We start from the raw sequence: 16,413 nt of genomic DNA, 5'->3' as shown, positions 1-16,413 counted from the left end.
GTGTGCTGGACCCGTGTCCCTCTTGGTTAGTTTCGGTTTCCCGGGAGGTGACATGAGGCTGGCTCCAGGCGATTACCAACACTTCATTGAGAGAGGGGTTCTTTCCCACCGCCTTGAAGGAGGCGGTGGTGAGGCCCCTCCTTAAGAAGCCTTCCCTGGACCCAGCTTCTTCAGTCAACTATCATCCGGTCTCCAACCTTCACTTTGTAGCAAAGGTTGTCGAGAGTGTGGTAGAAAGTCAGCTTCCCCAGTACCTGGATGAAGCTGTCTACCTGGATCCGTTTCAGTCGGGTTTCAGGCCCGGGTACAGCACGGAGACGGCATTGGTTACGTTGGTCGATGATCTCTGGCGGGCCCGGGACAGGGGCTGCTCCTCTGTCCTGGTCCTATTAGACCTCTCGGCGGCTTTCGATACCATCGACCATGGTATCCTACTGCGACGACTCGGGGGGTTGGGAGTGGGAGGCACCATTTTACGGTGGTTGTCCTCCTACCTGTCGGATCGGTCGCAGTTTGTGTTGACTGGAGGGCAGAGATCGACCCCCAGACGCGTCACTTGTGGGGTGCCCCAGGGGTCGGTTCTCTCTCCGTTCCTGTTCAACAAATATATGAAACCGCTGGGCGAGATCATCCGTGGTTTTGGGGTACGGTATCATCAATATGCTGATGATACCCAACTTTTCATCTCTACCCCAAACCACCCAAACAATGCCCTCGACGTGATGTCCCGATGCCTGGAGGCTGTGCGGATCTGGATGGGGAGGAACAGGTTCAAGCTCAATCCCTCCAAGACTGAGTGGCTGTGGTTTCCGTCATCCCGATTTGTACATCTTGTCCCATCTTTGACGATAGGGGGAGAAATTTTAGCCCCCTCAGAGAAGGCTCGCAATCTGGGAGTCCTCCTGGATACGCGGCTTAGTTTAGAAGAACACCTGACGGCCGTGACCAGGGGGGCCTTTTACCAGGTTCACCTAGTACATCAGTTGCGCCCATTCCTGGATCAGGATGCTCTGTGCACACTCACTCATGCCCTCGTCCTTTCTCGCCTGGACTACTGCAATGCTCTCTACATGGGGATGCCCTTGAAGAGCACCCGGAGGCTTCAGCTGGTCCAGAATGCAGCTGCGCGTGTTGTCATGGGGGTACCTAGGTGCTCCCATGTTACACCCCTTTTAGGCTGCCTGCACTGGTTGCTGATTGTTTTCCAGGTGCGATTCAAGGTATTAATTATGACCTTTAAAGCGCTCCATGGCTTAGGCCCAGGGTACCTGCGAGACCACCTACTGCCACCAGTAGTCTCCCATCGTCCAGTATGATCCCACAGAGTTGGCCTCCTCAGAGTGCCGTTGGCCAGACAGTGTCAGCTGGTGACCCCCAGGGGGAGAGCCTTCTCTGTGGGAGCGCCTTCCCTCTGGAATGAACTGTCCCCGGAGCTTCGCATAATCTCTGACCTCCGGTCCTTCCGACGCGCCCTAAAAAGTTGGCTTTTCCAGCAAGCCAGCCTGGCCTGTTAATTTTAACTTATTTTAAATGTATTGTCTTTTAAATTCGGGGTTTTTTTTATATATATTTAATTTTTTTTAACTTTTGGGATGTGTGTTTTTTAATGTTGTACGCCGCCCTGAGTCCTTTGGGAGAAGGGCGGCATATAAATCCAATAAGAACAAACAAACAAAACAAAAACAAATAACAAGCTACAGATTTTCAGAAGAGAACTCCGGAACTTCTGAAAATCTGGTCAGCTATGGTCCTTGTTTAAGGACTTTACTTTTATGGAAAGAAGAAGTGATAGCACAAGAAGTATAGAGCACACTTTTCATATATAAATTTAGTAATGGATTTTAAATGTATATTCTTAAAATATGTTTTTTAAATTAGAAGTTGAACATTCCCATAAGATTAATGACCCATCTGATTTCCTAATTCAATCTGGATTCAATCAAGTATCAAGTTATCAAAATCTTCAAAGCAGGATTGAGGAGATCCTAAGCTAGAAGTGCTTGCTTCTTATTTATTGTGGTTTCATTATTGACACACCTGTTTGCTAGATTATGATGATGAGAAAAACCAAGCAATAATTTAAGATATTTTTTTTTAAAGATACAAAAAAAGTCAGCTATTTCTGGAGATCTGCATGTCTGCTTTAGAACAGTGAGAAATACCATCAGTGCTTCCTGGCTGATGGAATAAGTATATAAGGAGTTTTGTGAACGCTGTATCTTTCAAATGAACTGTATTTAAAACTGATGGACATTACAATGGCTGGACATTGTAAATGTTGCTGTTTAACAGATTTACAAGCTATGGTAGTGGGAGGGCTAATATAGAGAGATGTATCTTGGATGAAAATATGCGATATACTAGAAAAGAAATTTTGAGTAATTGAATCCTGTATTTTTATACCATCTAATTCCTCATCACACACAGTGTAGTTAAGCTTTGAATAACTTAATAAATATTTTATAAATGCAGCTGTTCTGTGTCTTTTTAAATCCACTATGGGCATTTCTGAATGTGTTGTACCATATGTATATATATTTAAAATGTATCTTTTTATAAGGCAACTGTTGCTGTTTTGTAATGCACTGTCAATTAAATGCCTCAAATACTACCATCAATTTTTTTCCAAAGAATACTTGCATGCTATATTATAAAGTAACCCTGATATGACCAAATGAGACTGAATCCCCCAAAGTTACTGCTATAAAGACGTCCACCAACAAATTAAACTGAAGTTACATTTTTGCCCATTTTCGCATGTGATTTTATATTCTATAAATGTAGAATATGTCTATAATTCAGAAGTCACTCAGAATTTTGGAACAGCTCAACACATACTTAGCTCCAATGAAAGAGTACACTCTTTTTCTTAAAAAAAGGAAAAGATAAAATGACTTTTAACATGGAAGAGTTATGTTATCAGAGACAGCTACCAGAGACAGCTAACTCAGCTACCATTTTCTAAAATTGCTAATATAGTTATAATCTCATTACAGGAAGCCTTACCATGACTTTAAAAATTGTAACTGTCATCCCTGGCACAGAAAGTTCTTTCTCCTCCTGCGTTTAGCACGCAATTGCAACTAGCATTAATGAAAGGTTTGTATGTAATCAGGGGAAGAATTAACCCCAGAAAAACTATCAACAATAAGCATCTGTGTCTTCCAAAATTCATTATACAGTGCACAATGAGGACCTATCTCATCATGAAGGAAAGCACTCATAATGGGTATGTGTGTCCAAGCTTGACTCCCTACATAAGTCCACCAGCATCTCATAACTGGCTTCCTTATTATAAGATGCAAATTACTATTGCAGACAAAACTCCCCCCCCCTCACCGAAAATCTGACCTTACATACACTGACGTATGCATGCAAACTATGCATATGCCTGCAGTTTAATCAGCAAACAATCTGGTCCTCGGCAAAAATCCAGAATGTGAATTCCAGAAGTACAAGTATTCCCAATCTTTTCAAGTTTGTTGGTTTTTCAAATTAGGATGGTGCCTTTTTGCAAACGGCCCCCAAGGAAGATTTACCAAATAGAACCTAAAACCAGAAAACACAAAGACGGCAACAGTAGACAAATTGAAACACGCTAAAATATAGTCATGAGATCATCGATCACTGAACTGGTGCCCAAAGAAAACCAATTAATTTCACTGACAAAGGCCAGCATAAATCAGGGTCTTCCAACAAGGCTTAATAGTTTTCTCTGGAAGGGAACTGCAGTTGTGTGGCACAACCAGGGAATACATTTCACGAAAGGTAGCCTCAAGAGCCAAAAGTTTGTTCAGAGATGGAACTCAAACAGGTATCAGAAGAGTCATAGGAGCATAAGAGATCCTTCAATATCTGCCCTCCTTGGTTACTAACTGAGGTACTTTACTCCTTTTTTAAGGAAAACCGGAATGCCAATCTGGTTTAATATCAGCATTAAGAACCCTTGTTCCCAGGTATAGTGAGGGCAATATAACATTCTGTGCCTATAAACTGCACTGTGTAAACCAATTAAGTATTTTTATTTTATTTTGCACAATACAGGTAATCCTCGATTTACGACCACAATTGAGCCCAAAATTTATGTTTCTAAGTGAGACATTTGTTAAGTTAGTTTTGTCCCATTTTATGACTTTTCTTGCCATATTTGTTAAGTGAATCAGTGCAGTTGTTAAGTTAGTAACAGGGCTATTAAGTGAATCTGGCTTCCCCATTGACTTTACGTGTCAGAAAGTCACAAAAGGCTCTTATATGACTCTGGGACAGGGCAAATGTCATACATATGAGTCAGTTGTCAAGCATCTGAATTTTGCTCATGTGACAGTGGGGATGCACACAATGGCTGTAAGTGTGAAAAATGGTCATGAGTCAATTTTTTCAGTGTCATAACTTTGAATTGTCATTAAATGAACTCTTGTAAATCAAGGACTACCTGTAGTCTCCCCCCCTGCCCTCATCATATACTAGTTACAAAAGCTTCTGTTCTTGATGCTTGGATTCTGAGAGTTGATAGACACTGGTTTTATTATTCTAAATACATTTTTGCAAGTGTAAGATTCAAGTACTTCGTTACGCAATTAAACCAATTACAGTTCTAGTGGCGAGAACAAAAGATGTTCCATGACACATTTTGAATTTTACACTTTTGCAATCGGTGCAGTTTTGATAAATTAAGCCAGAAATTAGTGTAAGTCAGCCAATGAAATAACAGTGAGGATTTTTTTAAAATGTAAAAATTCCCTTGGGAATTTTAAAAAAATTGTAAACTGTGTAAACAGAAGGATTGAATCAAGATCACATGAAGTGCTTATATCACTTTATAAGGCCTTGGTAAGGCCACACGTGAAATACTGCATCCAGTTTTGGTCGCCACAATGTAAAAAAGATATTGAGACTCTAGAAAGAGTGCAGAGAAGAGCAACAAAGATGATTAGGGGACTGGAGGCTAAAACATATAAAGAACGGTTGCAGGAACTGGGTAGGTCTAGTTTAATGTGGGTGGGAAAGACTAAGGGGGGGCATGATAACAATGTTCCAATATCTCAGGACTGCCACAAAGAAGAGGGAGTCAAGCTATTCTCCAAAGCACCTGAGGATAGGACAATGGGTGGAAACAAATCGAGGAGAGAAGCAACTTAGAACTAAGGAAAAATTTCCTGACAGTGAGAATAATTAATCAGTGCAACAATTTGCCTCCAGACGTTGTGAATGCTCCAACACTGGAAGTTTTTAAGATGTCTGAAGGGTTTCCTGCAGGGGGTTGGACTAGATCTCCAAGGTACCTTCCAACTTTGTTATTCTATATTCTAACACATAAGTGTAACCATAGGTCAGATTTGCCCCAGGGATGCTGCAGGGATGTTCACACGATTATATACAAGCTATGCAATCTAGAGACTACCTTGCAAGTCAAACTACTATAGTCCATATTCCATTGATAGGGAGAAAATGCACCCACAATCAGGATGCAGGTAATATATATTGATGAATAATTTTCTATGATCTTACTTTTCTCAGGCTGAAGGTCATACCTGGCCCATGAGTTGGTATGCCAAATTGCAGCCTGTAAAAAATGGGACCATGTTCCCCCCAAATGAATATTATTTAGTTAAATATATCAGATTCTATTTTAGAAAAAAAAACTTCGTAGCATTAAATTTTACAACTTTTGGAGAAGATAGGCAGACTGGATATCAGTCCTACTATGACAACCTTGGAAGGTAGTTGGGTGAGAGAGTGAGAGAATGAGAGTGAGAGAGGGAGGGAGGGAGGGAGACCGGCTCAAAGTCACCCAGAAAATTTTTAGAACTACCAGTAGGAGCAGTGACGTGCGGTGAGGTTTATGACTGGTGAGGCACTGACACAGTGCTGGGTTTCAAATATTTTTAGACTTGGGGACTTCAACTCCCAGAATTCCACAGCCAGGCATGCTCAGTTCCAATTTAAAGCCACAGCATTTGTTTTTCTCCTTTGCTCCTTCTTTTTCTTTTCCTTCTCCTTCCCCTCCTTCCTCCCTCTCTCCCTTCCTCCCCCTCTCAAACACACACACACACACACACACACACACAGAAGTTGGATTGGACTATCTCTCCTACCCCCTTCCCTCTCTCACTCACTCTCAAACACACACACACACACACACACAAAAGTTGGATTGGATATCTTTTCCAGTGGCTTGAAAGCAGCTCCTCTGCCATCCCCCCCATTCCCCTGCTGCCTTTCCCAAACACCTCCACCATTGCAAATGCAGCCTGCTGTCTGGGTGGGAAATGCCTGGAACACAATAAAGCCCACCCACTACCTCCTGCTGGCAGGCTGGGGTGAGAGGAGAGGCAGAGAAGCTGGAGGGGAGCCGATCCAAGCCTTCCAAAAGAAAGAGGCTGGGGGGAAGTGTGTGTACTACAGCATGGCTCTTTGCCTGGCTTTCTGCCTCCTCCTGTGGTCTCCTCAGTGCTCGCTTGTGCTCTCCCTCCCCAAGTGTAGTTTGATTGCAGGTGGAGCCATGTTGCCTTTTCAAACTTGTAATCAGTGAAGCTGGGCTAGATTTTTATATAGTTTTATCCAGCTGTATGTGTGTGAGAGAGAAATGAATGGGGGCCTGGGGAGGAAGTCACTACACTTGTGGAGGGAGAGCACCAGTGAGGTTAAGCAGAGTCATCCAGGGTGAGGCAGCAACTAGCTCAGCTTTTTCCTTTTACTTTTTTTTTCATGATGAAAGTGGTGAGGCTGTGCCTCACTTGCCTCACCTGACGGCACGTCACTGAGTAGGAGTGAGTTTGAACATGACCCATATCTTAGTCCAATTCCATCTTTGTACAGTAGTACACTTGAACGTATTATGCACCTGCCTTAAATTATGCCATATTCACTCTTAAAGAGAGCTCAACTTGTATAGGTTATTCAAACTAATTATGGACTACATGCATAAATAGGCTAAAATAGAAATAAAAGTGAATTATTACTTTATGGAAACATACCAATAAATATTGATATTTTTATCTGCTTGAAAAACAGATATGAAATGTCAATGTTTAATAGATACAGTGTAGAAGATGCAGAAATTTACTTTCAACCACCTGCTATTTACTTTAACTTAAAATCAGCCATATGGGAGCTTAATGCAAACTGGTTGGATGTATTGCATGAGAAGATACTGTTCAGACAACATTCTTGACTGATCTTTGAGGCAAATAGCCTCAGTGTATGTGTATGTGTGATGATATTTTGGTTGGGAATTGAAGAGTGCTTTTTCCTTTTTTTGTTATTAATCAAAAACACAAAATTATTAATAAAAAGTTATTAATCATTTTTAAATAAAAATACAAAATACAAAGTTTATGAACATTTATAAGGTACTTAGTGATGTCAATGGTGATTCCCAATTCAGGTCATGGTTATTTGAAAAGGTGCCTTTTCAAAAGGCAACTGGACTTTCTTGATTTTTTCATCTTTAAGGCACTTAGCGATAAATATTTTTGGGTGGCTTACAGTAAAACCAAAACAATAAATAAATTTCTACATAATACTTTTAAATCATTTTAAATCATTGGCAAAATAATGTACATTTGTTTTCTTTTTTAAAAATAATAATAAGCTAGTTTTCGGAGGAAACTAGGAGCGTAAAATTAGCTTTCAATCAGCTAAGATGGTACAGCTAAGTTGGTACAGGAGAAAGTACAGGAGGTAGTTGAAAAAATAATTATGAATGCTGTGGCTACAGTCCTATCTAATTCTTTCTGAGATAATTTTAAAAGATGAGATGAGATCTCACCTGTGTTGATCTCACCTTATATTATCAGAACATAATGTACACTTTTTACCAGAAGTGTTCATCTCAGAATATAATTATTATCATACTTAATTTTACTGCTTTTCTGTTTTTCAAGATTTAACACATCACATTAAATGTAGGAAAATGTGTGGAAATTGGTGGCTCTTATCCTTGGTTTCATTCAATGTAAGGTTCACGTGAATCATATCTTTTTTATTCAAGGCAGTAAACGATATATTAAAACAGAAATAACCCCAAGACCTATTTCAATATTTACTTCCAGTCAACCTGCCTCACAAATAGAATGTCATGAGATTCAGACATAATCTTTCACCTGCATCCCTTTTTCTTCTTAGTACTTACTTATATCTCTTAAAATAAAAGTGTTTATAAAGGAATGTATGGCCACGCAACATCTTTTTACTGATTTTTTCTTCCATACAATTCTTGTAGACAAAATGAATAAGTCTCAGCAGCTTTCTTGGTAAGATTTTTCAAAATTGGTTTGCCATTGCCTTTTCCCTAGGGCTGAGAAAAAGTGACTGGCCTGAAGTCACCCAGTCACCTTTGTGCCCAAAGCAAAACCAAAACTTTTCTAGTTCTAGTTTCTAGTTTGATGCTTTAACCATTATACCAACTGGCTGTCTTTTTACTGGTAATATCTGTCAAAACCCACTCTTGGGTATGAATGTTTTTCAGACAAGACTTTTATCATGCAGTTGGCTGTCCTGTTTAGAGAACTTTACAAGAAGATCAAACATGTTCATAAGCCTGGAATACCACACTGTCTTTTGATGGGAAAATCAAGGGATAACTCCAACATTCAGTCCTTTTTGGATCTCTGAACCTTAAGAAGTGATGAGACAAAACTACTGGTAATGTAAGAAAAGAATCCCTACTTGAATTGGCAGTTTCTACCTTTGGCACTAGATGTTGCCCTTCACCTGTCTAGTGGATAATAAAGAGGGAAACTGTTCTTCCTATTCAGAATATCTCCCTTTCTATCATCTGTTACCACCTCCTATTTGTGATATTAAAAATATACCATGGAGCAAGAAGTGGAAGGAAGCTGATGACATAATTTGAACCAACAATGAGCCAGAAAAAACACATTGTCTTTCAACCTACTTTTATGAGTGATTTAAAGGAAGACAGCCCAGCTTCTATGGATAGACAAAGCAATCCTAACCATTTGTAAGAATATCTGCAAAAAATGTATTTCAAGAATATCCAGGATCCTAAATTCAGAACTGTTTCAGAAATAAATAAATATACAACACAATCATAAAGTGGCAAATAGGAAAGTATAATTTTGAAATACTTATGATTTTAGCAGTGGCTTCCAAATTGGTTAGCTAAACTTTAAGTGTTTAGCTGATAATGGTTACCTGCCAAGCATTTGGAGAGTTGACTGATAGACTTCCCTAAGCTGGCCATCTGAAGAATTAGTCTATATTTCATTTTGCTAGGTATTTAGGAAAATAACATTAGGCACATTAACTTCCTTTGAGGATATCTAAATAATAGAAACAATAGTACTATCAGAACACTCAATTTTCCTGAAAAAGCTACAAAAGACAATTTTTTCTGACATGGTTGTATGTCTGTGTACATATAATACATTGGTTCTGTATGTTCCAGTAGGGTTTGAGTAATTCTTGTTAAGAAATATGAACCCTGATAAATCTTTCAATTGTAATTAAATGATTGTCATTGAGAATGATGAAGCTGATGATCTAACATTCATGTATGTATGTATGTATGTATGTATGTATGTATGTATGTATGTGTGTACACACATACACCACACACACATATATATATATGTGTGTGTGTGTGTGTGTGTTGTATTTGTACTGATAAATAAATATATATATATTTGTGTAAACTGAAGACACAGACGCCATGAGCTAAAAACACAGAACATAGAAAAACAATTTTGTTGTATTTAAGTATAATGACAATAAAGATTATACTTATAACTATGTATTAAATTGTGGCTAAATTAAAGCATTTCTCTGTAGAGGGATAAACAGCATTATGCCTTTATGATGATGGTGTAAAAAATCAACAGTAAAATAAAATCCAGTGAAATATTCATTTTCTTAAGAACTTCTGTATCTTTTGAGTGACAGAGCTAGGAAACTTCATGGAAAATAGCACACCTACCCCAGGCCGACGTTCAAAATATGCCAATCTTGATTTTGTTAAGACGAAGAATCGAACTTTAAAGTTGGAAGGGGAGGTTCTTCTCTTTTGCTGAGATTTTTTGATCAGTACTTCTTCCAAAAGAACACAATTATTCATTGCCAGCATGTACTGATCCAAATTCCAGGATGAAAAGGGATCTGCTCTTAATACTCCACACATGAGACCAGGAAAATGAAATTGGAGACAAAGACTGAACTGTCTCAAACGTGGATGCAAAAAACAATGTAGGTGCTTTATCTTTCCATCTGTCATCCAGGCAGCACTGTTCTATAGCTTCCTTTCTGATATAAAAGCCATAACCACATCCTTTCAAACACTCTGCGCAATACATAATTTATGTTACACAAGTAATTGAAAGCTAACTCAAAAGCTTGAGTGACAATTGTTTGCTGTTAATCTAAAAAATAAATGCTTTGGTGAAAACACTTCGAGCCAAATTTTCCTTATGAAAAATATCCACAAAAATATTTATTTACTTTTGTTTTGTCCTACTATTCAGCTTTAGGAAGGATTGAAATTAATATTTTTTAATCCTTGACCTTTTTAAACTTGATTCCAAAGTTCAGATTTTTAACTTAGTCCATAGTTATTGATATACTTGGGAGTTATTCATTTCAGAAAGTCTTAAGTATGCTTAATTTATGTTGATATTTCTTCATGACATTGTAGAAAATATACGCAGAGATATTTTATAGTCTATAAAATATCTCTGCATATATATATAATAGAGAAATAGACGCCCTAAAATGTAAGCATTTATTTCCCACATGAAAACAAAGCCACCAAAATAGATTAACCATTATTCATTAATTAAAACAGGAAATCAAATAATTGAATAAAATCATTTGGCACAAATCATAATTTTTGACTGTTTATAACTATATAAAATTATAACTGCTTACATTTTTAGGGTGTTTGAATGATTTTCTATCTATGAGCCCATTCCCTTACTAATTCATTATCTTTTCAATTTATTGTGTGCTCATTTAGTTGTTTTGTTTTGTCCAGGGGTTCAACCAAGAATATTATCATGGTGTCTGTGCTTAGTTTCAGTAGAATTTGTAGGTCTGCAATTGTTTTCCAATAGTTGTTTCATTTTTTGAATTAAAGTTTAAGGAAAGCATATCAGGCAGGGGTGTCAAACTTGTGTTGTCATGGTGGCATCACACGACGTAACAGGACTTCCCCCCTTCCCTAAACTGGGTGGAGGCGGAGCCAGCACATGACGCATCCGGCCAATGGGCCATGCGTTTGACACCCCTGATGTGGGAGAATGTGGATTATCCCAATTCTTGACTGGGTGATTAAGTCATGTGTTGGAAGAAATATCCATCTGATTCAGTTCCAAGTGGGGAGAAAGACACTGGAAAAATGGAAGCTGATTGGAAAGATGGTTTACTGATGGACAGGACCACATGGGTTTGAGGTCCTGAGCAGCTAAACACATGGAGAGAGAGAGAGATATTTATACTGTCTTGGCTTTGAACTTGAGCTTCCTATTCCTGTGCAAGAATATGCATTCTATTGGCTGCTGTCAAACTCCCATGGGGCTATTCAGGGGTCATAGCTGAGGTTATCTGAGGTACGTTTGGTTGAACCTTGCTGGGTGATGCAATGTCCTTAGGAAATTTTGAAATGCAGTGAGCCCTGCTGCTAGATGCATAGAGGGCTAATCCTATTATGTCCTGAGTGTCATGTTGTAATTCCATCATCCTGGAGCTGAAGGTCTAATTGTCTTGTAGATAGGCTGGCTCAATCCTGGTCAATGGGCATCAAATATCTGCTGGGGGCAGGGAGCTTCAGGGAGTTAATCTTTGTCTTTAAAAATGTTTCTCCTTTTCTCATCCAGGGAAATATAATATTCTGCCTTTTTAATATTTCCTAGAATATTTCATTCTTCTAGCAGAGGGGTGGTTGCTAACTTTCTACACATGCAACTGATACCATACATCAATGAAGGTAGCCAATTATCTCCTAGCAGGAGGGAGACAATATTCTTTCTACCAAAGAACACTCCTTTGACCAAGGACATCTGTACAATTAGAGGGCAGTCTTTAAATATTCTAGAAATTATTATATCTCAAGAAAATATGATCAAGATAATAGTTTTGCAGATATAGATTCATTTAAATAATATTTGTTTAACCTATTTGAATTGTGTTGCAGCAAGATATAGTTGCTAAAGTTGCTAGGTGGTTTTGAGGGATTATATATTCTAGAAAACTTCATGGGAAAGACTGCCTTGGCCTATCTTCCTCTCAGCATTTTAGTATACTTGACTACTGTATTTTTCTGAACTGTCGGTCAGGATTGAGCTTTGGCTGTGCTGTTTTACAGGAATCTAGTACTTTGTTTAGGGCTATGCAACACAGATGACACAGATGGACAATAATTGACATAGTCAATTGATCTGCAAGATTCCATATTGGGCTCATCCACATGACTATGTTTGGCAAAGGTTGAAATGAGGTCAGTATGTTGATGACATCCAGTTCAATTGCTCCTCACCACCCATCTCCAATAAAAAGTCTTTCCCAAAGACTTTATAAAAGGTTTATAGTCTGGAAGTGATCCTTTATATTCAACTGTCACTAGATTATTAGTAGGAAGCTGTGACAAGAAATGCCTTTACACAATTATTCCTATTCAACTATCACATTTTTTTTGTCCCATATTTAAAGAAATTGCTTCCATGCTGTATTTGGGGCATATTTGCTACTGCTGCTACTGCCAAATGGAAGGGGCCTTAGCCAAACTTATGGTATTACTTTTGGTTGATTATTTGTTTTATGAAACTTATGAATCTTGATACTATGCTCCTCAGTTATTGCTATTGCCATTGGCTTCTTATAGAACAGTAAACTAGGTAGCAATAATATATAGCATAGCATATATTAAGTACTCCTAAGTATGAAGAATGTTCAAAAATTGTGATATAGGCTTCCTCTTTTAATTTGCATTCAAAGATTGAACGTTTGAAAATATTTGCATTTAAAGGAGTATAGATTATATGCAAGATTTTGTTACTGAATAAATTCTTTTCATTCAAAGCATTCACTTAAAAGTGAAATGTTAACTTGATTTAAAAAAAAAACAACATTTGGGATGTTGTCCCCTCTATATCATTTTTCAAACCTAAATCATCTTCCAAACCTGGTATTTGCCTTTCTCAAAGCAAAAGGCTGTTTGCTGTAAAAGCATGGCAAAACATAACTGTTAATTCCAAAGTGTGTTATTGCTTTCTACAGATCATTGTATTTTTTTTTAGAAAAGCAAAACAAAAAGTTCCTCTCAAGCCATGATTAGTACTGCTCTCTGCTGGCTAACTGTGGCATAACATAAAGGCAAACACCTGTAATAAAGTGGACCACAAAATAATACATATTTTTGTTGTTTTCATTTAATCTATTAACAATGTATTTTTCATGTGAAATTTAGGTGGCAGTAGAAATTCATTTGGAAAACTAGAGGTTGAAACATATTGGATATGTATTCCACGAAATCAATTATATTCTTTATGCTGTATTACAAATTAAAAATCAGTGGGTGAGTGCATTGTTTCCCTAGTAATAGAGGCTCCATAGCTATATTCTTGAATCCCTAGGCAAGATGGTAAGGCCATGTCATCAGGCTATTTTAGAAAGTCAACAAGATGAAGCCAATCTGATCTAATGGTATTCCAAAGAATAGGGGTCATAGCAAAAAGAGGTCCTCCTGGGTCATATCAGATGACATTTTTTTCATGGACAGGACTCACAATATATCCTTCCTGCTGAATCTGGTAGAGTGGGTAGATGTGACTGGTGAGATACCTCAAATACCCATCTTCCAGATGTGAAGAAGTAAGGTTCTACAATGAGGAAAGTCTTCTGAATTTTAACTGGTAGCATGTGGATGCAATCTATCTCATAATTTTAAGAACTCATCTTGTTTTCATCCAGTGGCATAGCGTGGGTTGTCAGTACCCGGGGCAAGGCAAGTAATTTGCGCCCCCTAAAGCGAGGGCGGCCCGACTGCAGCTGCCCCTGGGTCGGCATCAGTCAAGTGAGGCTCTCCATGCTGGCCTCCTGCCTTCCTCCCGAGGAGGAGCTCGAAGGGCAGCGGGAAAAGGCTCGACTGAAGGGAAGCAGGTGCCGCGGGGGTGGGAGGCGCACCGGGGGCTTCGGGAAGGCGCCGGCTTCCCGGGGCGCTCCAGGCGGAGCGGGAGGACGCGGTGGCGTTGCAGCGGCGGGCAGACGGAGCGCAGCGCCGCTCTCCTTCGGCTCCGCCTGGAGCGCCCCGGGAAGCCGGCGCCTTCCCGAAGCCCCCGGTGCGCCTCCCACCCCCGCGGCACCTGCTTCCCTTCAGTCGAGCCTTTTCCCGCTGCCCTTCGAGCTCCTCCTCGGGAGGAAAGAGACGGCCACAGTCCGGCAAAGGGCGGCGCAGGGCGAGTCAGGGCGCCCCCCCAGATGTTGCGCCCGGTGCGGCTGGCCCCCCTTGCACCCTCAATCAATCAAATCAATCAATCAATCAATCAATCAATCAATCAATCAAATTTTATTTGATTAGCCGCAACCCTCTCCCGAAGGACTCGGGGCGGCGTACAATCACAAGGATAAAATACACATAGGACACACATACATACGAAAAAACAAGGACAATTACATTTGTGCATGGAGGAGAGTAGACCTGCAAGTGAAAGACAATAAACACAGCTAAAAACACAGTTAAAACACAGTTTAAAATCCCCTAAATAAAATTGCTGAATTAAAAACCCCTCAGGAGCGTAACGAAGTTATGGTTGGGCCAGGCCAGATATTTGAAAAAGGTGGGTCTTGAGCTTAACACGGAAGGAGCGGAGGTCTGTAGTGGTCCTAATATCCGGGGGGAGGTCATTCCACAGGGCTGGGCCCGCCACAGAGAAGGCTCTGCTCCTAGGCGCCGCCCCATGGCATTGTCTAGTGGACGGCACCTGGAGAAGTCCCTCTCTGTGCGAGCGAATAGGTCGTAGGGATGTATGGGGCAGAATACGGTCCCGCAGGTAACTAGGTCCTGAGCCATGGAGCGCTTTAAAGATCGTAATCAAAACCTTGAAACGCACTCGATAGACCACAGGAAGCCAGTGCAGCTCGCGCAGGTGTGGTGTCACATGGGAGTACCTGGTGCTCCCCATAATCACCCGCGCGGCCGCATTCTGGACCAACTGTAGTCTCCGAGTGCATTTCAAGGGAAGCCCCATGTAGAGAGCGTTACAGTAGTCCAGGCGAGATGTCACCAGCGCATGGGTGACTGTGCGTAGAGCGTCCCGGTCCAATAGGGGGCGCAATTGGCGCACCAGGCGAACCTGATGGAACGCCCCCCTGGCCACGGCTGTCACATGTTCATCCATGGACAGCTTGGCATCCAGGAGGACGCCCAAATTGCGCGCCCGCTCCACGGGGGCGAGTTGAATGCCCCCAATGGCCAGAGATGGAATTATCTGGTTGAACCGGGGAGCCGGAACCCACAGCCACTCCGTCTTGGAAGGGTTGAGCCTGAGTCGGTTGTCATCCATCCAGACCCGTACGGCTTCCACACACCGGGACATCACTTCGACGGCCTCGTTGGGGTGGTTCGGGGTGGAAATGTACAGCTGAGTATCATCAGCGTACAGGTGGTATCCCACCCCAAAACCACGGATCATCTCACCCAGCGGCTTCATGTATGTGTTGAACAGGAGTGGCGAGAGGACCGACCCCTGTGGCACCCCACAGATGAGGGGGCTTAGGGTCGACCTCTGCTCTCCTGCCAACACACGTTGCGTCCTGCCGGAGAGGTAGGAGCCGAACCACCGCAAGACGGTGCCCCGGATCCCCAACCCCTCCAGTCGGTGCAACAGGATACCATGGTCGATGGTATCAAAAGCCGCCGAGAGGTCTAATAGGACCAGGATAGAGGAACAGCCCCTATCTCTGGCCCTCCAGAGATCATCTACCAACGCGACCAAGGCCGTCTCAGTGCTGTGCCCAGGGCGAAAGCCGGACTGGCGCGGGTCTAGATAATCATTCTCCTCCAGATGTCGTGGAAACTGAGAAGCCACCACACTCTCCACAACCTTCGCCAAAAAGGGAAGGTTGGAGACAGGACGATAATTGACCAGCTCCATAGGGTCCAGGGAAGGCTTCTTGAGCAAGGGTCTCACCACCGCCTCTTTCAAGGCGGCCGGGAGAGACCCCTCACCCAACGAAGCGTTCACTAGGTCCAGGAGCCAGTCGCGTGTAACCTCCCAGGATGCCAGTACAAGCCAGGAGGGACACGGGTCCAACAAACATGTGGTAGGTCGCAGTCGCCCACGCAATCTGTCCAAATCCTCGATGACAACCAAGTCAAACTCCTCCCAAAAAGGTTTCTCAAGACTCGCCACTGGCGTCTCGACTGGGCCACTGAAGGGGACCCAATCCTTCCGGATTTGA

At 41.3% G+C, this 16,413-nt stretch overlaps 1 protein-coding gene across 1 annotated transcript in view; it reads right to left on the bottom strand.

Annotated features, from left to right (window-relative positions):
- The window catches only part of ITK (IL2 inducible T cell kinase), a 50,303-nt gene extending 40,131 nt beyond the window's left edge, over nucleotides 1-10,172 (bottom strand). The window contains exon 1 of the mRNA XM_081938436.1: nucleotides 9,941-10,172. Within this exon, the coding sequence (XP_081794562.1) occupies nucleotides 9,941-10,141 (201 nt within the window). The 5' untranslated portion in view covers nucleotides 10,142-10,172. The remainder of the gene's footprint in view (nucleotides 1-9,940) is intronic.
- Nucleotides 10,173-16,413: the final 6,241 nt, after the last annotated feature.

Source organism: Natrix helvetica, assembly GCF_964273705.1.
Source record: "Natrix helvetica genome assembly, chromosome: 1".
Classification (NCBI taxonomy): Eukaryota; Metazoa; Chordata; class Lepidosauria; order Squamata; family Natricidae; genus Natrix; species Natrix helvetica.
This window is presented reverse-complemented; position numbering and strand designations above follow the sequence as displayed.